General features: G+C 42.2%; 4 protein-coding genes across 6 annotated transcripts; 3 read left to right on the plus strand and 1 right to left on the minus strand.

Annotated features, from left to right (window-relative positions):
* The first annotated feature begins 518 nt into the window (after positions 1-518).
* arpc1a (actin related protein 2/3 complex, subunit 1A) lies at positions 519-4461 on the plus strand. 2 transcript variants are annotated; one of them, XM_077009191.1, is made up of 10 exons: positions 519-689; positions 1531-1616; positions 1721-1825; positions 1953-2175; positions 2270-2377; positions 2902-3114; positions 3209-3284; positions 3386-3579; positions 3844-3934; positions 4057-4461. In XM_077009191.1, exons 2-10 carry the CDS (start codon positions 1553-1555, stop codon positions 4093-4095), a joined length of 1113 nt encoding a protein of 370 aa, XP_076865306.1. In that variant the 5' UTR covers positions 519-689; positions 1531-1552; the 3' UTR covers positions 4096-4461. The 2 variants fall into 2 exon arrangements, with proteins under 2 accessions (XP_076865306.1, XP_076865307.1); XM_077009192.1 differs by lacking the exon at positions 519-689 and adding an exon at positions 712-916.
* Positions 4462-4859: 398 nt separating this feature from the next.
* Positions 4860-10284, plus strand: arpc1b (actin related protein 2/3 complex, subunit 1B). The gene is made up of 10 exons (XM_077009193.1): positions 4860-5019; positions 5669-5739; positions 7381-7485; positions 7582-7804; positions 8206-8313; positions 9050-9256; positions 9432-9507; positions 9592-9788; positions 9874-9964; positions 10084-10284. The coding sequence occupies exons 2-10, from the start codon at positions 5676-5678 to the stop codon at positions 10120-10122; spliced, it is 1110 nt and encodes a 369-aa protein (XP_076865308.1). The 5' UTR covers positions 4860-5019; positions 5669-5675; the 3' UTR covers positions 10123-10284.
* A 160-nt stretch (positions 10285-10444) lies between these two features.
* wipi2 (WD repeat domain, phosphoinositide interacting 2) lies at positions 10445-16648 on the minus strand. Its single transcript, XM_077009190.1, has 12 exons — positions 16414-16648; positions 15342-15424; positions 14863-15032; positions 14493-14589; positions 13932-14029; positions 13743-13835; positions 13560-13630; positions 13324-13431; positions 12975-13139; positions 12766-12873; positions 12383-12480; positions 10445-12291 (listed from the first exon to the last, which is right to left on the minus strand). Exons 1-12 carry the CDS (start codon positions 16485-16487, stop codon positions 12179-12181), a joined length of 1278 nt encoding a protein of 425 aa, XP_076865305.1. The 5' UTR covers positions 16488-16648; the 3' UTR covers positions 10445-12178.
* Positions 15575-25940, plus strand: mmd2a (monocyte to macrophage differentiation-associated 2a). Of its 2 annotated transcripts, XM_077009195.1 has the most exons (8): positions 15575-16166; positions 18690-18879; positions 21547-21628; positions 22672-22832; positions 24273-24347; positions 24561-24662; positions 25101-25170; positions 25364-25940. In XM_077009195.1, exons 2-8 carry the CDS (start codon positions 18830-18832, stop codon positions 25562-25564), a joined length of 741 nt encoding a protein of 246 aa, XP_076865310.1. In that variant the 5' UTR covers positions 15575-16166; positions 18690-18829; the 3' UTR covers positions 25565-25940. The 2 variants fall into 2 exon arrangements, with proteins under 2 accessions (XP_076865310.1, XP_076865309.1); XM_077009194.1 differs by lacking the exon at positions 18690-18879 and having other exon boundaries at positions 24465-24662.
* Positions 25941-26236: the final 296 nt, after the last annotated feature.

Below are 26236 nucleotides of genomic sequence, written 5' to 3' on the forward strand. Positions count from 1 at the left end.
ATTAAAAATGTTCATGGAAGTATTAAATTTGATGTAGTTATTCAAGAATGGTGCCTTATGGATGTCTGTCTTCAAATGTGTATGTGTACAAGCAAAAATCCTTGTTATAATTTTATCAGGACTATGAATAATCTTAGAAAATAATGTTTTAACTGTTAAATAGTGCTTATGGTAATATTTCCTACTGTCTGCGTAATGAAAGAAACATCAACATTCAAATTTCCTTCTTTACAGCATGTATCTTTCATCTGAAAATCGTTCACTGTAGGACTAGTGTGCTTACATAGCCTCTTAAAAATTTGTTTTAAGAGGCTATGATCAAGTGTCATCAATTTGATAGAATACTGAACAATTTAAAGGAGAAACATCTTTCAGTTGAGTACAACTTGGTATGAGAGAGAGAGAGAGAGAGAGAGAGAGAGAGAGAGAGAGAGAGAGCTTCGATTCTCTCAGTACTCCTTGGGGAAGGTACGCCCACAGTGCGTACGCATGCGCGATGAGCTGCGTCTACGCGTAGTCGTTGCCATTTCCTGGATTCCTTGACAGCCCAAAATTAGGAAGCTAGCTAGCTAGCAGTCAGTCGGAGTGAATTCGTGTCGACTGTCCAGAGTCCGCGAATTCAAGTCCGTCAAAAAAAGGCGAGTCAGTAGCGAAGAATTTGTGAACATTTCTCAAGAACAACTAACCAGGTATTTCCCCCCCGAATTACTGACGAACAACGCAGGCCTTCGACGCCGCTAACGGTCTGTGTCACGCGAGCCGTTGACAGCGGGAAGCGGGAAACGCCGGCGCGTCGGGACTGGTGGGCAGCCACCGAGGCCTTCCTCACAACGACGTCTGAGTAGCCTCGGCAACTTATTTGCTTTCAGCCTCGAATTAAGCTGTTGGTGTGGTTTTTGTAAATTAATTTAAACCGGTATGTATAGTCGAGTTTCTGCTTATATTTAGCTCAGGATCGGTTTTTTTAATTGGCTGTTTAGCCGAGTTAGCTTCTGGGCTAACGCTAGCTAATTGTTAGCTAGCCTGGGAGCGCCGACTAGCGCTGCGGGTTGCCGCCTGGCTAACTGACACTGCTAGCAGCGGCTTAGCTAGGTGGCTAACGCTAGCTACACCATCAGAAGCCGATAATGATCCACGCCCTGAACCCTAGAAGTGACCATTGACTGAAGTTCTTGTTTTGCCGGTTAAGTGAGAAATGTTAGCTCACTGGGGCAGATACACTCCCATATATGAACCTTGCTCGGTTTCAGTTGTAGAGGTTTCTCAATATTTGTGACAATGCGCCTTCTATCCTGGCTCGTTAGTATTGTGGGGAGCGATGTGGACCAACGATGACTTGGTTATCCATCTAGCTAACTCACTAGCTAGCTAATTGTCGTGTTTTTAATTTGGTCGTATTGGTTCATTTTTTGTAATTCGAGCACTAAACTCGAATTGAAGGTGGTTGAATAAGTGAGGTAGCTAGCCAACATAGCTAGTTTGCAGTCTATGACTTTCATTCTGCTAACACTGCTATGTGTTTTTATGCAGACTTGCAAAATAATTGAAGACAATGTCACTCCACCAGTTTCTCTTGGAGCCCATTACGTGCCATGCATGGAACCGGGACAGGACTCGTAAGTAGCCAAATTTGTTCGTTCTTTTCACATGTTAAGGACTTTTAACAGATTGTAGAGTGATGAGGTTTTCTTTCTGAGATATGTTTATATTTTTCACTCAGAAATTGCTATCAGTCCAAACAATCACGAGGTCCATATATACAAAAAAAGTGGAAACCAGTGGGTGAAAGCCCATGAATTAAAAGAACACAATGGACACATCACGGGTAACTCCCCATATAATTCCCATCATGCCTCCATATTTGGGCATGTGTCTTAGTTAAGCTTTTCAGATAATGTAAAGCTTGCAATACGTTTAATGTCTGATCGTAATAATTGCACAAATATTTTCAGGCATTGACTGGGCTCCCAAAAGCGATCGCATTGTAACCTGCGGAGCCGATCGTAATGCCTATGTGTGGAGCCAGAAGGATGGTGTGTGGAAGCCCACCCTCGTCATCCTCAGGATCAACCGCGCTGCCACGTTTGTGAAGTGGTCTCCGCTGGAGAACAAGTTTGCAGTGGGCAGCGGAGCTCGTCTGATATCTGTGTGCTACTTTGAGTCTGAAAATGACTGGTAAGTCTAAGGCAGTAGTGTGTTCTGTATACCGACACTTTGAGCACCTTCAGTTTGCAGTAGAAGAGCGTCTCCATGCGTTCTTCTATTACAGGTGGGTGAGCAAGCACATCAAGAAGCCGATCCGCTCCACTGTTCTCAGTCTCGACTGGCACCCAAACAATGTCCTTCTGGCAGCTGGGTCATGTGACTTCAAGTGCAGGTAAGATACCCTCATGTTTTTCACCAGGAAGTTGCTTCATGTAATCTTAAGTACCGTTACATAAGAGACAGCTACCACTGTCTCTCTCGCAGGCAGAGGAAGACTTAATGCTGGGTTATGAAAATGGATAGATTAATCAAACGTCTGGGGTGCTGGGGGGTAACTGCATGTACCAGACGCTCTTGATGAGTCAGGTGCACTGGAACAGGCTGCCGATTTGTGCCAGCACGGGGACGGACTTGCTGGTTTAACTGGGTCATGGCGATTACATGTAGAACCAGGTTCCAGGTTGATATTACTCAAGTATCGTCATCCACACAGAGTTAAAAATTATAGTGTAGATGCAAGATTTTATAGTGCATCTTAATTCATGTTCCGACATGAGCACAGATCACCACAGGGGTGCTCACATTACTCGTGTAGCGTGTTGGGTTAAAATGAAACCTATGACACAGGCTGTAACTTGTCATATTTGTAGATATGTATGCGTGTCTCTGACGCCTGTCTGTCCATCTTGGTTGAAGGGTGTTCTCTGCGTACATCAAGGAGGTGGATGAGAAGCCAGCTCCAACTCCATGGGGCTCCAAGATGCCATTTGGCCAGGTGATGGCAGAGTTTGGCGGGGCAGGCAGCGGAGGCTGGGTCCACAGTGTCTGTTTCTCAGCCAGTGGGAACAGGCTGGCCTGGGTCAGCCATGACAGCACTGTGACTGTCGTGGACCCCACCAAAAGTTCAACGTGAGAATCCTGCACGACAGCGTTGTGTATTTTAATGTGTCGTGTTTGTCATAAGGGCACACAATTTAACATGCCTGTTTCTTTTGTCACGCAGGCCAAGCCAACTGAAAACAGAGTTCCTTGCCCTTCTTAGTGTGACCTTTGTTTCTGAGAACAACATTGTGGCAGCGGTAAGGACTGACCACACTGTCCAGTGTAGGCCTAGGTTTGGCCACAGTGGGGTCGCCGTGTTTCAGCACTCAGTCTAACAGCACTGCTTTTTCCTCTGAAGGGTCACGATTGTTGCCCAATGCTGTTCAGCTTTAACGACGGTGGAACCTTGACTTTCATATCCAAGTTGGACATTCCGAAGCAGAGCATCCAGCGCAACATCTCCGCCATGGAGCGCTTCCGTAACATGGATAAGAGAGCCACCACCGAGGACCGCAATAGCACTCTGGAGACCCTGCACCAGAACAGCATCACGTAGGTCTCACACTCTCACCCGCCAACGCCTCCCATATGGCGTCTGGCATTTTAACAGACTACAGGTGTCGTCTGGGAAGCCAGACGGTGAACAGAACGGAGGGCTAAACTGAGGCAACGTGCTAGTAATGGGCTGAGAAGTTGTAATGATGTAGAGTTTATCATGTTTAGTGTTCTGTGTTGGGCATTTTTCTAATTCGAGTTTATCATGTTTAGTGTTCTGTGTTGGGCATTTTTCTGATTCCCTTTTCCTCCATTCTGTAGCCAAGTGTCTATATATGAAGGAGACAAAAGAGATTGTCGCAAATTCTGCACTACAGGAATTGATGGCGCTATGACCATATGGGACTTCAAGGTTTGTGCTTCTTCTCTTGAGGAGTGTTTATAGATTTGTTTGTTTTAGAGTTGATTTGCTTGATGATGGTAGTTTCTGGACGAAAACTGCTCTGACCTTTTTTCTGCTGTTTGTCTCCCCAGACTTTAGAGTCCTCTATCCAAGGCCTGCGGATCATGTAAAAGAACATGGGCAGTGGGGCTTGAAGACTAACAAAATGATTTCTGATAACACTTCTGAAAGTTTTTAACTGAAATTAAGCACTGAGCAATGGTGTGAGCTGATGTGTGACACTCTTAAAAATGAGGAAGAACACTAATGGAAAAAGGGTTTAGTCTTTTTGTTTCTTTTGGGCTATGTTTTCCTGTTTTTCTTTTTTTTTTTTCTTTGGAGGGGGTTTCTTTTTTTAAATCTATGCCAAAGCTGGTTCTCCAGCAGCGTGACATTTGATCATGGTCCTCTGGTTCTCTATGGAAACTAGAGAGGAGTTAAATTAAACGAAGAATTTTATGTAAATGGTCTGCTAGAAATAAATGAAGTATACTACACACCATTTTGCAATGTAGTCTCATTTTGTGTGATTAATGCGTGGGTAGGTGGCAGTGGCTACTGTTATAGAATACTAAGAAACACCCATCACCAAATGTTTCAGCATGGATAATGCGTCTCTCTTAAATACTTGGAATATTTTTCTGTCCTTGGCGTGTCTGGTTAATAGCAAATATTTACCAATGAGAAGTTGATCCAAGTAGAATTGCTTATGTGACCATTCACTGTGTTGTTGGGCTCTAAACAGAACTGAAAGATCACAAGAGAACAGTATGCTGTGCAGACCTCTGAGCAGGATGTTTAAGCTATTTGAAAATGAGGCCGTCCCTGCTAGCAGACAGCCACCCACACAAGGAAGTGGTTATGTGTCTCAAACAGGAAGGGGAAAGAACACTTTTTTTTTTAATACATATAAAAGGTCTAAGGAAATAGTTCACTTCATTGAGAGCCAAGCCAGCGTTTGTGTTGACTGCTCAGAGTCCACGAACACAGGCTTCTGTTTCCCATCTTCCTTGCTAGCTACAACTCTGGGACCTTTTGTTGAAGCTTTTTTCAGGGTAAGTGGAATAACAGATGTTTTTGCATTTCTGAGCTGGAGACGTTTTGGTCTGCAGGGCATATTCAGTTATCTAAGTGCTAGTGTTTGGAAAAACTACTAACTAGTACTGACATGTTATACTTTTGCATAAGAATGTCAACAAAAATGTCTATTACTGAAATGTTTTTAAGTTCTTATAATAGCAGATTAGTAGAAGTGTTTTGACAGTTAGATTTAGTGTCACTCGTGAAACAAACTTGGACTCTAAGCGACCTTGAAGTAGAAACGCTAAAGACAAAAGGTGTTTTGTGTTTTTCGTATGCAGTTGTCACCAGGTTTTGACCTCATACCACATTCCTTTATGATCTGGTTTTAATTTTGCTGCAGAAAGTGCGAGAACGAGGTATTTCATCACTATACAGGCTATGTAGGGAGTTTTAGGGGAAAATTGCATTTGAACTAGATTTATTTAGTTTATTTGCAAGTCTATTACAATAGCTGCATGAGGAACTTCAGAGCCCTCTCAAACTTCTCCTTTTAGGGCCACTGCTCTGTATAGCGGAACTGAATGAGTGGTGGTGTTTTTTACTTGACAGCTCATTACAAACCTTCAGCTCATTTTACAAGCCTGAAGTAATTGCAATTCCTGTGGCGTGTGTGATTTGCAGAGACACTATGGCTTATCACAGCTTCCTCCTCGAGCCCATCAGCTGCCATGCCTGGAATAAGGACCACACTCGTAAGCTCACCTCTTCTCCTCTTCACCTCTTCTCCTCTTCACTTCTTCTCCTCTTCCGCTGTAAAGTGAATGTCGTCCTTTTGGCCACTGAACCTGGGTGGTTACAGAAGACTAACCACCCAGGTTCACACAAGACTGTTAACCCCACTATAGCCATGTAGTTACATGCAGTACGTTCAGGTACAACTGTTCTGTACGAGCAGTTCTGTATGAGACTTTTGGTCTCAGATCAGGTACACCCAGGCATTTCCTGTGGCCTCAGCAGACCGAGGCTGCTCAACTCTCATCTACTATACTGGCTTTTCATACTTGCTCTTGAACATTAATACTGGTTTAAAGGAATATGTAATGTAGATACTCCAAGCAGATAAACATTACACTTTGCTTTTTACCACAGCATAAAAAATGGTAGAGGTTTTCTCATTTTAAAGTTGAAAGAAAGAAAAGATTTTTTTTGCGAGGTTCTTCACTGCCTATGAATTATGGTTCAGTTTATAGGGGATGGCAAGGGGGTTAAAACAATTACACAAGTTTTCATCAGAGCACTCTCATGTAAATCATGTAACACAATATTTCAGTTCCACAAAAGCTGCTGGTTATGCGTTTCCCAGCAGCACCAAAACACGTACAGCGCCCTCAGAGAAGCCTGCTCCAGCCCTGAGAGTCAGCTGTTGCTTTAACGCGTCTCTCTGCTGAGTTTCTGCTCAGAACCACAGTCCACAGCCTTTTGTTTGCACAGCAATGACCTTGGGTGGGTGTGTTATTCTCCTCTTGCCTGTGTTTTCATAGACACCATAACCAGGCAGGAATTAAGCAGCTTGTATAAGAGGGTGGAGGCTGCCATGAAAGGGGGAAAAAAGCGATCGGGCACGGAACAGTTGCCCCTTTGTATTACCAGAGCAGAGATGAGGGGAAACGGTGAATATGGCGGCGATGTATCTTTCACTGTCGCCGCCCAGCTCATTTTTTTTGCCACGCTGATGAGAGAGGCAGTAATGACTAATTCCCCCCCCCCCACACATCCTGTTTTACCATGAATGGTGCTCTGTGCTGATGTCTTAACCAGGCCACAGGGTCTGGGTACCGCCTGAGACTTCTGCATGCTTGCAGAGGCACTCAGCATCTTACCTCTACTATGCCGACCAGAAATGATAGTCCACATGTGGCAGACTGTAGAAGCTCTGCTGACTTGTGTGAATTTTCATATATTCTTGGTTATCACTTTTTATGTAGCTTTTTAGCTACTTAGCTCTGGGGCTTCATGGCCAGTGTAGGAGCTATTTCTACATATGAAAATAGGACAATGTTGAATTCATCAAAGATATTGATTAGATCAAATGTATGTTACACTCCTACAAATTTTAAAAAATTGCAGCTAGGCAATTTTCCAAATCCTCTTTCCACTGTGAGGCAAACTTGTAGATTGAAATAATCCAGATCTTTATGCCATGTCTGGTCCTCACAGGTCATTCTTTGTGTGCTGAACAAAAACTGCTGGGATTGCCACACCGTAATTCCAAAATTCCTGACTGTGTCTTTAACAGCTTGTGTGTTATGAGTTTTCGGATGGTCATGTAAGCATACTCCCATAGGAACACTCCCATTTGTATTCCAGTCACTTTGCATTCTTGCTTTCATTAGAAATTGCCTTGTGTCCCAACAACCATGATGTCCTTATCTACAAAAAGGAGGGAAACAGCTGGACCAAAACCCATGTGCTGAAGGAACACAACGGGCAGGTGACCGGTGAGTAGTGCTCCCCCCACCTACACCACGCTCCACCGAGTGGTCGGAGCTGAACGCCGTGCCTGGTCTCATCCTGCCTCTTCCTCCATCTGCCAGGCATTGACTGGGCACCAGAGAGCAACCGCATCGTCACCTGTGGTACCGACCGCAACGCGTACGTCTGGACCCTGAAGGGGAATGTCTGGAAGCCCACTTTGGTCATTCTCAGGATCAACCGGGCCGCCCGCTGTGTGAAGTGGTCACCCAAAGAGAACAAGTTCGCAGTGGGCAGTGGCTCCCGCCTCATTTCGGTCTGCTACTTCGAGCAGGAGAACGACTGGTGAGCTGAGTTACCTAGTGTGAGTTACCTAGTGTGAGTTACCTAGTTTTCTGTGCATGCATGAGTTTGTTTTGTTTTTTTTTTTGGGATTTTTAAAAATATCTAAATCATAAACTCCTCCTGTTGACCTTCTGTCCTGCTGTTCTATACCTGTCCTGCTGTTCATCCCACAGTCAACGTTATTGAAATCATTCATAGGTTTTAACTGGATAATTGTAACTAAAATGTTTGAAAACCTGATGAGTAGGCCTAAGGCTCAGAGACATGTGGAGATTTCCTCACACCTTTGTCATGAAACACCTTTTTTCCGTGAAATATGTCATTTTCTTCTCAGTCCCACGTGATGTGGTACAGTTACTTTTATACTTAAAAGTAACTGAACTTACCATGTGCTCCTCCAGGTGGGTCTGTAAGCACATCAAGAAGCCGATCCGCTCCACCATCCTCTGTCTGGACTGGCACCCCAACAATGTCCTACTGGCTGCTGGGTCCTGCGATTTCAAATGCAGGTTGGCATGAAGCACATATACTGTACATGTCTTAACAAATGAAGTTGCTTAGAGTCAACACAAGATCAGTGGAAGGTTGGAAATGATTCCCCACGATGTGAAGATAGGCTCACCCAGTTAGCAGTATGCAGTACTTGACCACTGCTGATTAATAATTATGTGACCAGTAACTGTAGAATCATATATGACATACAAATCCCCTATGATTTATTGACTCTTCACGGCTGGAGATCATTGTCTGTGCCTTCCACATACCTGCTCTTAGAAGGGAATGGGCTTCATTCATCAATACCTTCTTGTTCTTGAGAAGGTCCTAAAAATCAGCGTCATATTGATGATGTGATCTGCATATAATGGTGAATAATAATGAATGCCATTGTCTCAATAAATTGAAAGTTCCTGTCAACTCTTCCTAATTAGCATGAGCTAACGGCCTGCCAATACTCCATAAATGGGCATGAAACGCCAGGGTCGTGTGCCCCTACAGAAGTCTATAAATGCATCTCGCCCCCCCCCCCCCCCCCCCCCACCGCTACAGAACACGAGACACATAAGTGACAGGTGGGGAGGCCCAGGGTGTGGCTGAGTTGTGCTTAGACACGTCAGGTTCAGCCATCATAATTAGCTTCACACATCAAGTTACATCACACTAACTCTTCACCTTGACCTTTGGCATAGTTTGTGAACTTCTGTCAAAACTCTTGAGACATTGCAGTTAAACCTCAGCTCCTTGCAGGATTTTCTCGGCATACATTAAAGAAGTGGAGGAGAAGCCAGCTCCTACTCCCTGGGGCTCTAAGATGCCTTTCGGGGAGGTGATGTTTGAGTCCACCGGCACCGCGGGCTGGGTCCATGGGGTGTGCTTCTCAAACAGTGGCAACCGTGTGGCCTGGGCCAGCCATGACAGCACCGTGGCTGTGGCCGAAGGAGGCAAGACCGCCGTGTAAGTAATGTGTTGCACCACATGGGTGACTAATGTGTGTATTTCCTGGAAGACTCTGTTGTTCATAAATGTTTGAAGATTTAGAAGCATCGATGCATCACCTTCAAACAACAGATTTGCTTCATAGCAGCCACTGGACTAGATTGTTTACCAAAAGCTGTTTGTGTCACGGCAGACTTGCCAGTCTGACTTCAGAAACGCTTCCCTTGCTCTGCGTGACGTTCATCACTGAAAACAGCTTAGTGGCAGCGGTAAGTCCGCGCGACCTGCACACCTCGTTGTTTACCTGGGCAGGTAAAGTCAAGCGTGTCACCTAATAACCGCACGTGTCTCAGGGCCATGACTGCTACCCAGTCCTGTTTGTGTTCGACGCGGGGAAAGGAGCGTTGGCGTTCGGAGGGAAGCTGGACGTGCCCAAGCAAAGTGCCCAGAAGGGCATGACGGCCAGGGAACGCTTCCAGAACCTGGACAAGAAGGCCACCTCAGACTCCAAAGAAGCAGTGCTGGAGTCCCTGCACAAGAACAGTATCAGGTAGCTGCTGGCTTGCCCTATCTATGTGGACATTTATTGAAACGTAGAGTTTATGGTCCTCAATGTACCGGTTTGCCTCCGATAGCCAAATCTCAGTGCTGGAGGGTGGGAAGGCCAAGTGTACCAAGTTCAGCACCACAGGAATGGATGGAGGCATGACCATCTGGGATGTGAAGGTGAGACACGTCAGCGTCCTTCATCATAGTGCATTTGGTCTTGATGGTCACTGCTAACACACACCTACTGTTTTGTAATCCACCAAGATTATTTTAAAAAGTTTCCCCCCTCTTTGCAGACTCTTGAATCTGCTATGAAGGATCTGAAGATTGTCTAAAACAAGATGCATGTCCTTCAGAAGATAACCATGTCAACCGCTTGCTTATTTTAATTAAAATACAGAGCAACATATTTTGAATCATTATATGGATGTTAATCAGTGGTTTTCTAATATTAAGCATTTATTCTCAGTAAATCAAGGAAACACGATTTGGATGAATTTTCATACTGTTGTACATTCACAGAATTCCAACATGCTGGTCATAGATTGTTTAGTTTGCTCCCATTTTGAATGGGGAAAGTTTGAACAAGATTTTAATAAATGTGTATATGGGATTAAATGTTTAAGTAGTCTGAATATATATAAAACACACTGGTAATATTTTCAGTTGGAGATTTTATTTAATCTTTATATGGAACAATTCACATTTTATACAAAAAAATCATAAAAAATGTATAGTGGCTTGGGGTTGTCAAGAGCTCATTGGCTAATGAAAATCAATGTTATTTCAATTGGTGTACTGTCAGGTCGTACTCGAGACACAATCATGCATAGAACTTTTGTCAAGATTTCAAGCCTCCGAAAAGCTTTGATCATTCAGCCATTTGAACAGCGAGGAACTTCTTCAAATTATCCTGTATAGTCACGTGTCACTTTGTTTGCACTTTGTGCTTCCTGGACACTGGCTATGATTACAGAAATGAAACCATTTGGTAGTCACATTTATGTGATCTGGTCTCCTGCTTATTTCTCAGGAGAATTTCAAAATTGTTGAGACTACAAAGCACATTTGACCCGATTTACCTCAGCTGCTCGATCACGTGACCTAGGCGTCGGCTGTATGTGTTTAATTGAGGACAGTCCACTGGTCATGCCACAAACACAGACTCACATAATCCAGTCTGAAACTTTTTCCACATCTGTCCGGATACTGACTGCACTACATTCTTTAACAAGCTTCAGTCCCCAGTATTTTTGTGCAAGGGGAAATCTTTGTAACTTTCAACAATTGCGAAGTCAAGATAGGTCACCTCGAATAAGTAGGTAAAACGGTCTATATGAACCAGTCTTTTGAAGATTCAAAGACAGATATTCACAGTACCTCTGGGAGAGGGAGCATGAATTAAACAATTCATTTATTAAGCTGAAAACCAGACAATGCCTGGATGTTCAAGCCTGTTTTATTACACTTTTGTAATGATTTAGAACCACTTTGACCAATTCAGAACACCAATTCATCATTTCAAATGATAAGACTGATGTTTTGTAATTTCTTAAAATTATTTCAGTTTTCTCAAAGCAAGGGAAAACACTGGGGCCAGGCCAAGCCCTGCAATGTCTGTGCCAAACTGGATAACCACATGGTCCATTAGGGTGTTGGTATTGGTCTACAAATAAAGTGTTTTTGAGTAATTCAGAGTAAAACAAAAGATGAGCCTTTAAGAAGTCTGTAAATACTGGTTACTTACTGTGGTCATCTTGAAACTTCTGTAATCAGCAAAGCAACATAGAGGCATCAAACAGTTTCTAATGAGGACATGATTCACTGTGCTCTAACTGCCACTGATGCAGGTGGAACAGAAGAAACCCCACAATTCCAACAAAATGGAAAAATACTGCACAGTATGTTGCGGTGTAGGGGGCACAGCTAGAAATCTTCCAATCCAATGTTAAAAGGGGGAAATATAATCAAAAACAAACACACACACACACATTAAGCATTTGTCAAGGCTCAAGAGGAGAATGTTCACCAAACACATCTGAACCATCAACATGAGAGCACATGTTTTCTATCACTCCTATAGTTGGCACATATACATGCAAAGCTATGAAACGTGACAACTGTAGCTTGATTTCTTGTCTTAGTATTATATTAAAGATGCAACTGGGCATCAAAATTCACCAGATTTTAAAAAGCCACAAGAATAGGAAAGAGGAGAAACATCTATACGTAACAGACAGAATGAGGCTACAGCTAGGCTTGATTTAAAAATGCCCTCTTTTAATCCCTTCCCCACCAGGTCACATGTTCATAGCAGCACCAGAGGAGGAGGAAACACACCCCCTCTGAAATGTCACTCCCGTCATCCATTTCTCGCCCAGTGGTGGGGTCTCAGTCTGTCTCTAGGATTAGGGGGGGCTGTTCGTTTTCCTCATCCAGATGCAAGGCGTTTAGGTCATCCTCCACCCCAGCTCCACCCACCGCCCCTTGATCCTCCGAGTAACCTGAAAGTAGTACCGTAATATTCAGCTGTTTAAGGCCGAGTGAGGCGGGGCTTCTGACTGGAGGTCACAGGCTTGAAAGAAGAGATCCTACCTTTGGCAACAGCGGCACTGTAGGTCTGGGCCACAAGTGGGCGGTCATGGGCAGTCTGTTCTAGAATTTCATTCGCAGGTTCAGCACTTCCATCCAACCTGTAAGCAAGAGGTCATTCTTCATTTCACCACCACCAAAAGGCTAACGCTAAGAAAAGCATCCACAATGATTCCACACAGAGAACAAAAAGTGGTTTTATGTATCTGTTTCTTTTGTGCTCAGTGTACGGTGGCCAACTGCAGCTCTGAATGCTTACAGAAAGGTCACACTATCCTATAAAAACAGCTGAACTCGGAGCAAACCACGTGTACCCTTCACATCCACATAAAAGCAACTGTGCAGAGCAATGCCACTATGACAGGCCCTGTGCAGGACACACGTGCCTGTGCTGCTTCATTAGGGTACACTCCCCCCCCTCCTGGGGGTCCAGGTTGTACAGGTAAAGGTAGCCGTCAGCTGCAGCAACCAAGAGACGGGGGATCTTCTGAATTCTGAGGACAAAGGCCAGAAATGCATGTTCAAAATATTCTATGGGCCCAAACCCAAGAGATATAAAGCACCAAGAAAAAAAACATTGGAAAAGAAATCTCACACAGCGAGAGCACAGATGTTCTTGTGTCCTGAAAATGGCAGTCTGACTGTGGCGAAGGCCCTTCCCTGTGTGAACATCTCTGACACCTGCGCAGGTAGATATGTGGTGGAGGCCATCAGCACTTTCCCAAAATAGCCTGTCCAAGTAGTCGGCTCCTCTTGTGGTCTGTCATGGAACAATGTTGTACAGAGCCAAAAAACAAATGTTTCTTTGCTTATTAAACTTTGGATTGTTATTTGTATTTGAGAGTGAAGATCTTTAATCGGAGAGGAAAAAAAGATAAGATTTTAAAAACATTTCTAATATAACTATGCGAGCAGTTTCTCTCAGTGGCAGATGGAATGCTTACTTTTCTCTGGGAGTCTCCAGTTTAAAGATATGAACTGTCTCTGTGTTACTGGAGGCAGACAGATAGAGCCCCTCCATACTGAAGGCCAGGGAGCAGATGTTCACACATCTAGGCAGAATAGAGAAAAATTGTGTCTTACTTTGATTTCAAATTAACTTTCATTATTTACATCTCAAACTCTACAAGCCTAATTCCTCGTGATGCTCAGGCTAAGCTGACTTGTTGGCATTAAATACCTCTTTACTCCCCTCCTGAACTCAAAGAGCTTCTGACCCTCTGGAATGGAGAACACACGGATGACGGTGCCCTACAAAAGGACCATGAAAAAGTAAATACGTATAAACACAGAGGTTTAAATGATAAATACAAAAACAGCTAGTCCCTCTGATACACAGGGTCCGCTCATGAAGGAGATATACCTTCTCTGAGGCTGTGGCCAGCTTTGTACCACTTGCGTCAAAAGCCAGCGCCGCCAGTGGGCTGTCATGGGCTGGGATCATGTTAGCAGCCCTCTAGAGAGGAGGAACGTCATCAGTACCGTGCATCGTACTGGCCATAATTATCATGTGGTGATTAGCATAATTATATGTAAATACTTAAAAACATACCAGGTTAACTGTGTCAAACACTTGCACTTCCCCAATGGTTGCACTTCCTGGATATGCCAAATAGCAGTTGTCATTGCTGATTGAAAGTGCACACAATCCTAAAAATGGATGACAATATTGTTTAGACAACAAGAATGTCAAACGTTTGACAAACAGGATTACCCATTTCACATACATTTAAGTCTGTAATATTTTTTTCAGCAGGTTACAGTTCCCATAGTGAGAGTATCGAAATGAAATGTGAAGTTCAACAAATCATGAAAGAAGAACCTAGTGTCTGTGTAAATGAGAACACACAGGAAATACAGTATTTAAAAGGTGCCCAATAAAGTTTTTGCCCATCAGTTCAGAAATGAATTGCTGCAGAAAAATGGTCCCTATATTAAAATGTACATATGTGTAAAATACCAGACATGAGCAAGTACATATATCTTACTGTCTGGCTAGGAAATGGCCTGTTGTTGCCATTAGCATAAATGTTTGAGTCCTACGTCCAAAGCTACAGCACCATCTGCTGGACAGAAACTCAACTGAGCAACTTTACAATAAGTTTCCACACACCTGAAGGATTCGGGGGAGTCTCTCTAATGGTATGTAGTACTTTCATATCCCTGATGTTATGGATATAAAGTGATTCTTCCAGACATACTATTAATCTCTGGAAGAAAAAAAAAGCCATTGAGCTACATTTCTGGATAACTGGAATTTAGTCTGATGCTCCAAATAGTTTATTAGACAGCCACTGGCGTTTTATTAAACCCCATTCAATGTATACAAATTTACCAATTATAATAAAAACTCTCTGGGCTCCACTATAATAAAAAGGTTAGAATGATTACATCATACAGGTGAGCTTAGACTATTTACCTACACGAAAGCTGCTGGTTCAATTAAAGCAGCATGTGCGCGGTTATGGCGTGTGTGTATTTACCTGTCTGTTCAGTTTTACCGCCAGTATTGTGTTCGAGTAGCTGTAGTTACAGATCTCAGTTCCTTTTTTGAAGTGACACACTTTCAGCTTCCGAGGTGCCTTAAGGCTAACAATAGAGACAAGACTACTGGAAAAGAGCCTCTCCACAATGCACACGTCCTCCGTGTCCGCTATGGAAAACAACACACACACACACACATTTTGGTAAACAACATACAAAGGCAATGACGATGCACAAAAAACTCCAATGTAACCAGTAATTTGGGGAAAAAGGAAATATATGGGGAATAAATCAAAGATTACTTTACAGCCAAACTAATCAACATGCAAAAGCCAAATATCACAAAAAGAGAACTAAAACCTGTCAGGACCATCAAAATGTTGGGGGAAACAGCTTTTGTAACAATCCTACTATATAACTAGGGTGTGCGTTTGAATTGCAACCTAGTCTTTCAAAAGATACTAAGTGAAATACTTACTGCATTCATAAATCTGCTCCAATTTGTCAACCGATGACAAAGAGAAAAACTTGTAACCAGATTTCGTGCCAACTGCTAAGGACCTAGTTGGAGAGAAATCCCAAGCTTGAAACCAATATCATTTACACGTTTCTCTTATCTGAACCCGTCCATAAACCCCTTTTATATTCACGCACCAGAGGCGGTAACGTTACAAAATCTTTAAACTTTAACACAATGACGTCTGGATTTTTTTTAAAGGGCGGAAGGAAGGTGACTGGAAAATAAAACTCGGCCTAGTTGTGTTTTAACGAGTGCGTTTGCGACAAGTTTGAATTGTGTGAATCCAGACGACGGTCAGATAATCCACCGTGACTAGCCTGTTCCCCGCACCCGGCGGACCAACCACCAGCTGCGCTAGCCACGTACTCCCGACTTGGCCGAGCTTTCCTTTATTGCACGCATTCGTATCGCGGGCAGCGTTAATCGCCATCGGTTCGTGAAGCATTAATTTGACGTCGAACTGAAACTTCCACAGTATTCGAGCTTTCAAATATCTGTGATTTAGCTAGCTAGTGTTTAGCTATGCTATTAGCAACAGCTCGCGCAGCAGCGCGTGGGCCCGTAACTAAGTAAAGTTTGCTAGTGTGCTAGCATGCACGAGCCTGCTAGCTCATTAGCTCGATCCCGCGGGCTAAGATGCTGGAATGACACCTCAGATAAATAACACTTCCTAACTATATTTTAGCATTAAACGCTACATGTCATGCCGGCTAACGAAATTGGCCTTTGTTTTTGGATGAGGCGCTAATGGACGCTAACGTGCTAGGCAGCATGTTAATAAAGGTACTGCCAACTTTTTCTTTAGCTAATTAGCTTAGCTTGCTACTCGGTTATCTAATAAGCAAGCTAGTATTACCAAGGGAACACTGAATTACATTTTTACCACACTGTATAGAGACGTTTTGTAGTTTAGGTAAAATACAGAATTCGCAAACAAAACAACAACGCTGATTAAATGTAGCTTGCTAAAAGCCCAGCTGTTGTTATAATGCCCCAAAAGAAGGCCGCCATCCCCTCTGCTGCTTCTTACGTGTTATCCTGATTAAAGTTGGCGAAGAGGAGCTGGCTGCAGCCGGCCTCTCCGCTCTGACTGGCCAAGTTCATGAGCTCGACACCATCTACTTTTTAATTATGAACTGGAATAGCCGTACACGCGAGAAGGGGTTTGAGAGTCCGCTCAAAGCCCTAGTCACTGTACAAAGGCATAGCTAGATACACTGCGCCCTCTTCCAGTGAATGTTGTTGTTTTTCTCCCTCGGTGTTGCGCTCTCTTGTGCGCATGCGCGGTCCGTAGAGCCTGCACGAGGTCGGTAGAATTTAAAGAGAAAGGCATTAAAAGTCATGTTAGTGTCCTGTAATATAGTTGGTTTCAGCAGGAGTGTTGTTCACTGCAATTGAGATGCGTATTACTTTTTTAATGATGCAACTGGATCATGACAGCATGGATCACGAATTAGGAAATAATAGGTTGAAAATGATAATCTAACAGCCTAATAATGACATGGGGCTAAACTATTTTAAGCGGACCATGGTAAAAATTATAGTCTTCTCTTGTGCTCAGAATTAGTCTTTATTATTATAAAATGGGACTAAAATCACATTGGTTAACTGATGACAGTGAACTAGCAAAAGCAAGTGGGATTACACCTCAGAAGATGTTGATGATCTTGCTAATCAGGCTTTGGGGTCAAGCACAAACTTCACAATATCCCAACATCTTAAATGTAAAGAAGTGCTGGAGCAGTTTTAATGATTAGCTATATGCATCGTCACAAAAGCAACCTTTATCCTGTCTCCCACATTTTAACTGTGCACATTTTAATTAGAATTTTATTATAATTATAATTTTACATTTGTATGAACAACACTGCTTCTGACTCCTTTGTACAGTTTTTATGAATAATTTTTACTGTATATTTTCCATACATTGCACAGAACAAAACAGCTCACACATGACATAATAAAATAGTTAGTTAATTAAAAAGAAAACAAAATTGGGCATTATCACCATTGCCAGCAATCACCTCCCTCCAGCAGTGGTGGAGCTAGACTTCTTTTCAAGGGGTGGCCAAAGGGTCACCAAGGCTTTATCAGAGGGGTCAATATACAAATGATGAATGAAAGGAAACACATATTTTCTCTTAAAATGACCATTTCCAGTGGGGTGGCACTAGGGGTGGCAAGGGCTCTGTTGGGGGTGGCAATTGCCACCCCTGCCCCCCACTTTGGCTCCACCACTGCCCTCCAGAACACAGAAAGGATTAATCAAAAAATTAAAAAAGCATCTAAATGAATGACAATGTTACAGGAAACCTGGTTGTGCACTCTCAGTGAAATAGAGGCAACGTCATATTCACTGATGAGGCTGTGCCATGATTATATATATTTTTATTCATTTAATGGAATGACAACCTTAATCCAAAAGTTCAAAATGCCCTTTCTTGCTGCAAAGGTCTTGCTGAACAGTATTAATCTCTTGTATTCTGTGTTTACAATATGACCTACAGTAAGACCAATGTGTCACACAGGATCCAGCTCAAAAGGACAACCAGCATTTACACACAATTCACACTACAGAACCAGTAGATTTGTAGCTTTGTGCATAACCAGAAAAGGTTACACACACACACACACACACACACACACACACACACACACACATATATATATATATATATATATATATATATATATATATATATATATATATATATATATATATATATATATATATATATATATACAATATATATACTTACAATAAATGGCAAATGAAAGTGAAAAGTAGCATTAAAAGCTAAAATGCCTTCCATAAAAAGTTGCCTGATGATTGACTTTTGCCAGCAGAGGGCTTGTGGGCTTCTAACAGTTTTTACATACACGTATCGTACATTTTCATACACCGATTATTGCTTTAGTAAAAGATATATGGATAATTATCAAGGTATACAAACGACCAGTGCTTAAAAGGTTTTCATGGAACAAATATGTAAAGCAAGTTTGACAAACGTTACATATTTGATCATTAATGCCATATATAGGCTCCAGAATTTACAATCTTAAGAGAACTGTAGTTTACCGTGTTTACCTAAAAGGAATGCAGATAATAACACTGAAAATGTAACGTTTTGGGAAATATTTCACGTGAACTTGACGATATTTGTGAAGCTGTGTCCGGATGGAGTTCATGTTTGCTCGGAGGTCTTCACTGTTTACATGAGGGAAGCAGTCGCGCGGGGAGGGTGTTTAATGCAGTTATCAAACATGTTCAGAGAGGGGTCACCAAGTGGAGCACTTCTCTTTCAGGTAGCCTTCTTCTATCTGCTTTTGGACAGAAGAAATTCATATGTGGCAGCCTTATAGTCTACGCGTTGATACACTGAAACGCCCGGAGTCGAAGTCGAACTTTTTGATGAGTGTCCTACCAGGAGGAGGTTCTAGAGAACATGTTGAAATGTGTACAGTATATGGATTTTAGAAAGACGAACTATGGAAGGTAAATTACATTCAATGTGCTAAACTTCTTCTTCTTCTTTTGATTGGCTACTACAAAATCCGTGATGCTGAATTGACTTGTTGATGATTGTTCATGCCGGTGCTCTATTTCATATAGCGGAAAGCCTTACCACATTTAAGTAAAAATATAAAAAGTCACAAAAATCGAAGGGCCAAATTTATTTTTTTTAAAGCAGATAATCTAAACAGACCGGAGACAATTTTATGTATGGAGTGTCGTGTTAGTATTACAAATGTACATGATATGTATAATACTGTTAATATGTTGTGCATGACATATAGTAAGTTTCCATGATTTCACGAATTATAAAAATAATTTCTAATTCACTACAGAGGATAGGAGAAACACACGACTGGGGTTTAGTGGAGTTTAGCTTGCGAGCCTGTCTCTGCGTGGAGGATGTTGTCTGGCGACTTTCCTTGTTCATCCGTCAGTGGGATTAGATTGTTGTTGAGACAAAAATAATGATTCATACGCCTTTATATGCTGCCCCATGCATTCACATGCCTTCTTTTTGCCACAACGCTGGATTTTTAGTTGAAAAACGTAAGATTTCAGATTACTCAAGGTTTACCTTTATTCCCTGCGCTACTCTGACGGGTCTTTCCAGGTGTCCACACACATGGTTGTTTGAAGGCTGTGTTTAAGTCTTACTATATGTTTAGGGCCCCATGAAATCTGAACAATGATGCCACTCATGATTAAACTGTCACGGCACACATGTATATTTATTGCAAAGGTATGTAGGCCACATCACTCATTTGCTACTGCACCGTGAACATTTTGAGCTGCTCACCTGTGGCGTAGCGCTGCTAAAGAGCCCGTACAGACCGCGCCCATCGCTCACCTCAGCACACGGGGTTCTACGTACGCTGCTGGTTGGTCAGGAGAAGAGCGTGGGCGGGGTCTAAGAGAGCCGTGGGCGGGGCCTGCTCAGACAGGGCGTATGTGTTACGCTGTCAATGATATTTAAGTCTAAATATTGTTTTGAGATTCTCATATTTCCTATCAACTGCATGGGGAGTGGTTCACATGTTAAGGCCGGACTGTTATTGACAGGAAGCTTCTCCTGTGACTACAGACCCCCTTTAATCATCTGTGGAGACACAGAGAAGCGTAAATGTCCTGGTAGTTGTACACTTGTAGCGGCAGGGTCCACTGGTGGTTATGCTCTATGCTCATGTGTGCCATACTGACACTGAGACAACAGAATCTGACATTCTTCATGCTGGTGTAATCATACACACTCTTTAACACGATTCATTTCTCAAGGTTAATGTTAAAAATTGATGTAAGGAATGGATGTGTATTCAGTGAGAGGTCCTCTGAGTGCTTTTCTGTGCTGTATGTTTCTTGTCATGTGTCAGATTGCATAGTAACATTAAAATCATATACACTAGCATATATTAAACAGATTAATTCAGTTTAAAGGATTAAATTAGCAATATACACTTCACACAACACTTAGGCAACACTGAAAAGAAAAACAGGAATTATACTGTAAATTATATTGCAACAGAGAGCACATTATTAAGTTAGATCTTCTCTCTTTAGAAATTCAGTGTATGATCCAGGTTTTCTTTAAAAATGTCTCTTCCTGAGATTCCTGAAATATGATTTTTGTAAACCTCATCTGGATTGAACTCCTTTTAAATCATAATGTTCTGGCAAAAAAAGAAAAATACAAAGAAAATCCTCAAACTGGTGGTTGGCATGGTGACCATGACATCAATGCTTCATATGTAAGCAGCTCAGTTTGATGGGCATGAAAGGTTCTGGACAGGATTAGATCTAGTACCGTTTGTTACAAACGCTAGGCAACCAAGAAGCACAGGAAACATTTCTAAAACGTGACCTGTTTTAGAATAATGGCCTGGATTGGCATCTTGGAGAAACCATTACAATTCACTTTACTGCTTCTGTGCAGTCAAATGTAGCTTGATTTTGAGTAAATGATAAGATATAGGAAAAGTGTACATTTTAACTGTAGGTCATACTGCACCTACATTACTGCACCTACTACAGCTCTGCCTTTTCCCCTGTGTATATGCAGTGAATGTAAGTCCAGCGTCTCAGAACTGCCATGTGTGTGTGATTAGCTCAACTCTTCCTGCACTGATCACTGATGGGTACTGTCTGTTAGGCTCCTTTGTCTTCCCTAAGCTGCATGTAATCTTCACCATTATAAACAGTACACGTGGCTTCAAAAGCATTTGCCACAGGTCTCTCGTTTAGTTTGGCATCGAAACGGCACGGCTGGATTACAGACAAGATCTGTGATGTTCGAATACTGGAATGTGAGGGAATACAGTCCGTAAAGATCACAGCACTGGAAATAACCTTCTTATTTAACTGTAGAAAATGTCTGCGTTCACTGACGATTGATTGAGATGAGATGAATTAAACATGAATATTGTTGGTTTTTAGGTAGACTATTTTTTGATCTGTCCAGGGACTACGGATGAAAAATAGCCTTTAGGCTAATTCTGGTACTTTTACAGTTATGTTAATTAATGTACACTGTCCCTGTCAAATAAACGAATAAATAAAAATAAATAAAAATATAAAATTACATATAAAAGTATGAAAAACAACCACAAAACCTTCTAAAATGATACAAATACAATTTGTTCTTTGTTGTTTCAGATTTATGAACAATCGTGTCCCATCTAGCAAACGATATCAGCCAACAGAATACGAACATGCTGCAAACTGTGCAACCCATGGCGTGAGTAGAGAGAGAGGCCTGTGATGGCCCAAGTCTAAGTCTAAGTCTAAGTTTGCACGTAGGTTGGTCTGCAGATATTCATTGACTTGTGGAGGGCAGGTTGGTCCGAACACAGAGAGGAGTTCTCATCTGTCACAGGGCTCATAGTGATACATGTGCAAAGGGCCACCCATACTGTAGAGATCAGGATACAGAATAACCAGAATACAGAATGATCAATATATAGAATGATCAGTATACAGAATTATCAATACACAGAACAATCAGTATATACAACTATCAGAATACCGAATGCAAGAACACAAATGCAGAATGACCATATACAGAACTTTATAGACATGTGACAGAGATCCACTGCTTATGATCAAAAGCAGCATTCATGAAATACATCTGAGGATTTGTATGTGATTTCCTCTTAGATCAAACCAGCTTCTTCTCTTGCCTTTGATATGTTGCTAGAGGAGCATGGGTTGCTTTTATGGGCATGTTTCTGCCCTTTTGGCTGAGTGCTGCTGGGGACAACCTCCCCCTCTCAACACTTACTGCACATCTGGCATCCATCCACCACACAGCTAATCCTCCCTGACCTCGTTTATCTATACACAGGCAGGAAAAAGCTCCCCGCCTGGGGCTCTGTGCAGGAGAGATGTGCATCTCTGCTTTGCAGGTGTCAGACCCTTTTGAGGCTCAGTGTTGGGGATGGCCTACAGACGTGGGTGATAGCACACGTTAAGAGTGCTGCTAGAAATGTTTTGTTGGGTTAATGCCATTTGTAAAACAGCTTAGGAGTAAACAAATCATTATGTTGCCACTAAAGTGGTCATTTAAACAACACATTCTAAAGTTGATGAAACAGTAATTTAGCTATTTATTAAATAACACTTCTAATTTTGGTGTCAGTGTAACAGCCATTTTAAACTTTAAGGTTACTGAAAGCACTGGCTTAGTATAACCACTAATATATCAGGACTTATTAATCAAAACAAGCACATTTTAAAATCCTTAGAATCTTTTAAAATTTTTATTATGGTTTATTTTGTAAGCTCTGGATCATCCCCAGTGTCCTGGGCAGTTTGTTGTTGTACTTCCTGTCTGATGACCAATGGGAGAGCATCACAGCATGGATGTACGGCTGCGGTCTCTCTGGCTTATTCGTGATGTCCACCGTGTTCCACACTGTAAGCTGGAAGAAGAGTCACCTGCAGTGAGTATGTGCATATGAATGAACTAATCCAGAAGTACTGGGACTGGGATGATCCATCAGCTGCTGCTGTGGTGTGTGTAGAAGCACATGGGCCTCTCTGGCTGATGCTAAAGTCCTGCTCTTGGCTCCGAGAATGTGCAAACAGAACGAGCTTGTGTAGTTTGGACCCAGGGCAGGGAAAAAAGGGACACGTGCACAGAACCATCCTTAATTGCCTTTAGACATGAAGGTGAAAGTATTTTTTGTTTGTTTGTTTATCCAGACCTAATTTCAGGGCTACATGAAATAGTCACTTTAAAGTAATATTTAACATTTACTGGTCCTTAAGACAACACCTTTTTAGATGTTCTATATAAAACAATAATTATATTGCTTTGCCTTGCCATATAATTTATTGCCTAGTCTATCACTTTTATCATTTTATTACAACTGATTGTCAGTCAAGCAGTTCTTTTTTGCAATATAGGTGCAAACAGGTAGAGGGTTTTCCCAGCACATCTGACCACTTGTCAGTTGTGTGTACCGAAAACAAACAAGTCACATGACACCTATTAGGAAACAGGTCTATGGGTGTTTGTGATAAGCTATACTTAAATGTAAAGGTAACTAAGGGTTTCTAAGGGTTTCTTATGGTTTTTTGAGAAAGGGTTTAGCAAGAACAGATCTTGAGCAAAGATTTGAAAATATGCTAGTCTTTTATGTAAGCTTCTGTCTCCTTTGTTCTCTGTGTTGCTCTATTAAGGATCCCAGATCATATTTTATCATTTATAATCCCAGATAGCAGTGCCTTCTTGTAGTGGTTGAATAGTGATTAACAGCGTGCAGTAGGTTTGTACAGTGTGCAGTAGGTCTGAACAGCATGCAGTAGGTCTATACAGTATGCAGTAGGTCTGTACAGTGTGCCTGTAACTCACCCGGACGCAGTAGCATGACTTCTATGTTTTTTACGTTTTACGGGCTGGTGGGACTTTTTCTCACGTACTGGCACTTCCCACAAACCCCCCGTACTTTTTTTTTTTAGCATTCTTCATATCAGGTTCTGGCCAATGCATGTTGACCTCTAAATAAACTTCATTATCCATGAGGCACTTTCTGCATGTCTAGTACAAGACAAGAACATTATGCTAGAAAGACATGCAACGTTGTTGCTAATCTAAGTAATCTAAGTTAATCTAAGTTAAAGCTAAATAAAGATGTTGGTCTGGTGTCAAAAGGACACAAGGAGAACGCTGGAGTCAGACCATGACTGAACAGAGCTTCAACCATAATCATAGTACAAAAATATAGTACAGGAAAAGTATCTGCACCTTCTGCTCTGGGGTTCCTGCAGTGGGAAAAGCATGTGGTAGCCATGGGAAGTTGTTAGGGCCTCACCTAGGGAGACCCAAATATGTGTAGGTCCTTAACTGACGCCCTTGGTTTGTGTTTGTCGTCTGGCAGGAAGGTTGAACAGCACTTCCACATGTGTGACAGGATGGTGATTTATTTCTTCATAGCTGCCTCTTACGCTCCCTGGTGAGTATAAAGTTAGATGGTCACCATCTCACTCTTAAGATTCTCACAGGAGCACATTTGATCTAATGCTCAGGACTGACTTGACCCATTATCTCTAAAATTACAATAATTAAATAGGCATGGGTCCTGTGAGAACCCCAAACTGGCACGTCTTGTAGGGGGGGATAGAGGTGTGTGTTGTGAGCTCAGCGGGGAGGCGTGTGGTGTGTTCAGGCTGAACCTGCGGGAGCTGGGGCCCTGGACCGCTCACATGCGTTGGCTGGTCTGGATCATGGCCTGTGCTGGATCTACTTACGTCTTCTTCTTCTATGAACGGTGTGTATTGGATTCTTCCACAACCCTGAACCCCACACTAGTGATCCATGAACTCCAGATGGCTTATACTGATTGATTTTCACCTTGATAGTCCATTGAACACATCGAACGGTGTTGTTTGGGTTTTGGTTTATCATGATGGAAAATACACTCAGGAGCCTAAATATTGGGTACACAAGCTCAGCACCTGTGTTGGGTCCTGTACTGTTTACTGTTTCAACTTAAACTATATTCCATGTTCTTAGGCACTACTGCTACAGCAGCCTATTAGATATAACTACTGAGGTGGGGTAGCTGATGCAATGTCTGCTGAGTGTGTATCAGAATCTAATATAGACTTTCACTAGGTTTTAGACTTCAAGATTTTTCATTCCTTGTTGGACAAGGACCCTCTCAGTTAATACTGTGAAAACCCATCCTGGTCCTCTCATGTTGTAGGAACAAGATCCTGGATCTGCTGTGCTACACGGTCATGGGAGCTGTCCCTGCTCTCGTCCTCCTGACCATGGTGAGACAGGGGACACATCTGCACACCTCTGCCCCAGCTGAAGAATACAGAACCCCCTCGTTCCATTTGTTCCATTAAGCAATTAATGTTTGGTAACTGTGCACGAGAACCTGTACAGTGAGCACAGAAATCTTATTACACGTCTCATATTTAGTAGATTTGCCCCTGATTTTTTAGTTGTTGATGTTGCTAGCCGAACAGAGAGGGCATGTTGGAGTTATCAATGGGCGGAGTCTTCTACTGCGTGGGCGTGGTCTTCTTCAAGAGTGACGGCCTTATCCCCTTCGCTCATGCCATCTGGCATGTCTTTGTGACCGCAGGGGCTGGTGTACACTACTACGCCACCTGGAGGTACCTGTATGCAACAGGAAGTAGCCACATGATGTCCAGGTGACATCACGCATCACTGGCTACTGTGGCAACGAGACACACCACCCCTGCATCCTCTTATCAGGGATAATAGTGGGTTCAGAATAGACTGCTGACATCAAATTACCTTTGCATGTCTACAACATTGTGTACTTTATTTTTGAATTAGCTATTTTTGTATTGGGGAAAGGGAAACGTTTGAATGTGGATTTTTGTTTATTTTAAGAATAGATTATTAGACTTTTAAACAAATTAATAATATATAATAATAATACAACAGATATAAATTTCTAAGAATTACATCCCATTTTTTACAAATGAGTTGTATGTATCAACCTGTTGTATCAACACTATTAAAAACAAAACTGTATTAAGTTACATACTAGGTAAATTTACTTACTTTCAGCCAACAACTAAGCACTAAATAAATCCATTTCCCATTTGACTGTGTGTGCCAACACAAACCTCATTGTCTTTTTGGTGATGTCCTCACTGGCCTTTTGACTTGCTAATGAAGATTCTGACAGAGCACCAAGAGAAAGGACTTAAAAACCAGCCAACGCTGTGAAGGTCACGCACTGTGAACAGAACCATTCAGGCTTCATTAGGTGCTGAAGAAACATGTGACCCGAGGACCAGACCCAGTCTTAGTCATAGGGTTCAAAGGTCGCATGACAGGCTGGACCCTGCACTGCTC

This window comes from Brachyhypopomus gauderio, chromosome 6, assembly GCF_052324685.1.
Source record: "Brachyhypopomus gauderio isolate BG-103 chromosome 6, BGAUD_0.2, whole genome shotgun sequence".
In the NCBI taxonomy this organism is placed as follows: Eukaryota; Metazoa; Chordata; class Actinopteri; order Gymnotiformes; family Hypopomidae; genus Brachyhypopomus; species Brachyhypopomus gauderio.

Excerpts from the sequence above, each read along its gene's own strand:
- arpc1a (XM_077009191.1), top strand. The coding sequence starts at position 1,553 with ATGTCACTCCACCAGTTTCTCTTGGAGCCCATTACGTGCCATGCATGG. Across the intron at positions 1,826-1,952 it reads ACACAATGGACACATCACGG|GCATTGACTGGGCTCCCAAA; the intron begins GTAACTCCCCAT and ends AAATATTTTCAG. Across the intron at positions 2,176-2,269 it reads TTTGAGTCTGAAAATGACTG|GTGGGTGAGCAAGCACATCA; the intron begins GTAAGTCTAAGG and ends CTTCTATTACAG.
- arpc1b (XM_077009193.1), top strand. The coding sequence starts at position 5,676 with ATGGCTTATCACAGCTTCCTCCTCGAGCCCATCAGCTGCCATGCCTGG. Across the intron at positions 8,314-9,049 it reads TCCTGCGATTTCAAATGCAG|GATTTTCTCGGCATACATTA; the intron begins GTTGGCATGAAG and ends AGCTCCTTGCAG. Across the intron at positions 9,965-10,083 it reads TGACCATCTGGGATGTGAAG|ACTCTTGAATCTGCTATGAA; the intron begins GTGAGACACGTC and ends CCCTCTTTGCAG.
- wipi2 (XM_077009190.1), bottom strand. The coding sequence starts at position 16,487 with ATGAACTTGGCCAGTCAGAGCGGAGAGGCCGGCTGCAGCCAGCTCCTC. Across the intron at positions 15,425-16,413 it reads AACTTTAATCAGGATAACAC|GTCCTTAGCAGTTGGCACGA; the intron begins GTAAGAAGCAGC and ends CTCTCCAACTAG. Across the intron at positions 15,033-15,341 it reads GGAGCAGATTTATGAATGCA|CGGACACGGAGGACGTGTGC; the intron begins GTAAGTATTTCA and ends TGTTTTCCATAG.
- mmd2a (XM_077009194.1), top strand. The coding sequence starts at position 21,551 with ATGAACAATCGTGTCCCATCTAGCAAACGATATCAGCCAACAGAATAC. Across the intron at positions 21,629-22,671 it reads CAAACTGTGCAACCCATGGC|CTCTGGATCATCCCCAGTGT; the intron begins GTGAGTAGAGAG and ends TTATTTTGTAAG. Across the intron at positions 24,348-24,464 it reads GCTGCCTCTTACGCTCCCTG|GCATGGGTCCTGTGAGAACC; the intron begins GTGAGTATAAAG and ends ATAATTAAATAG.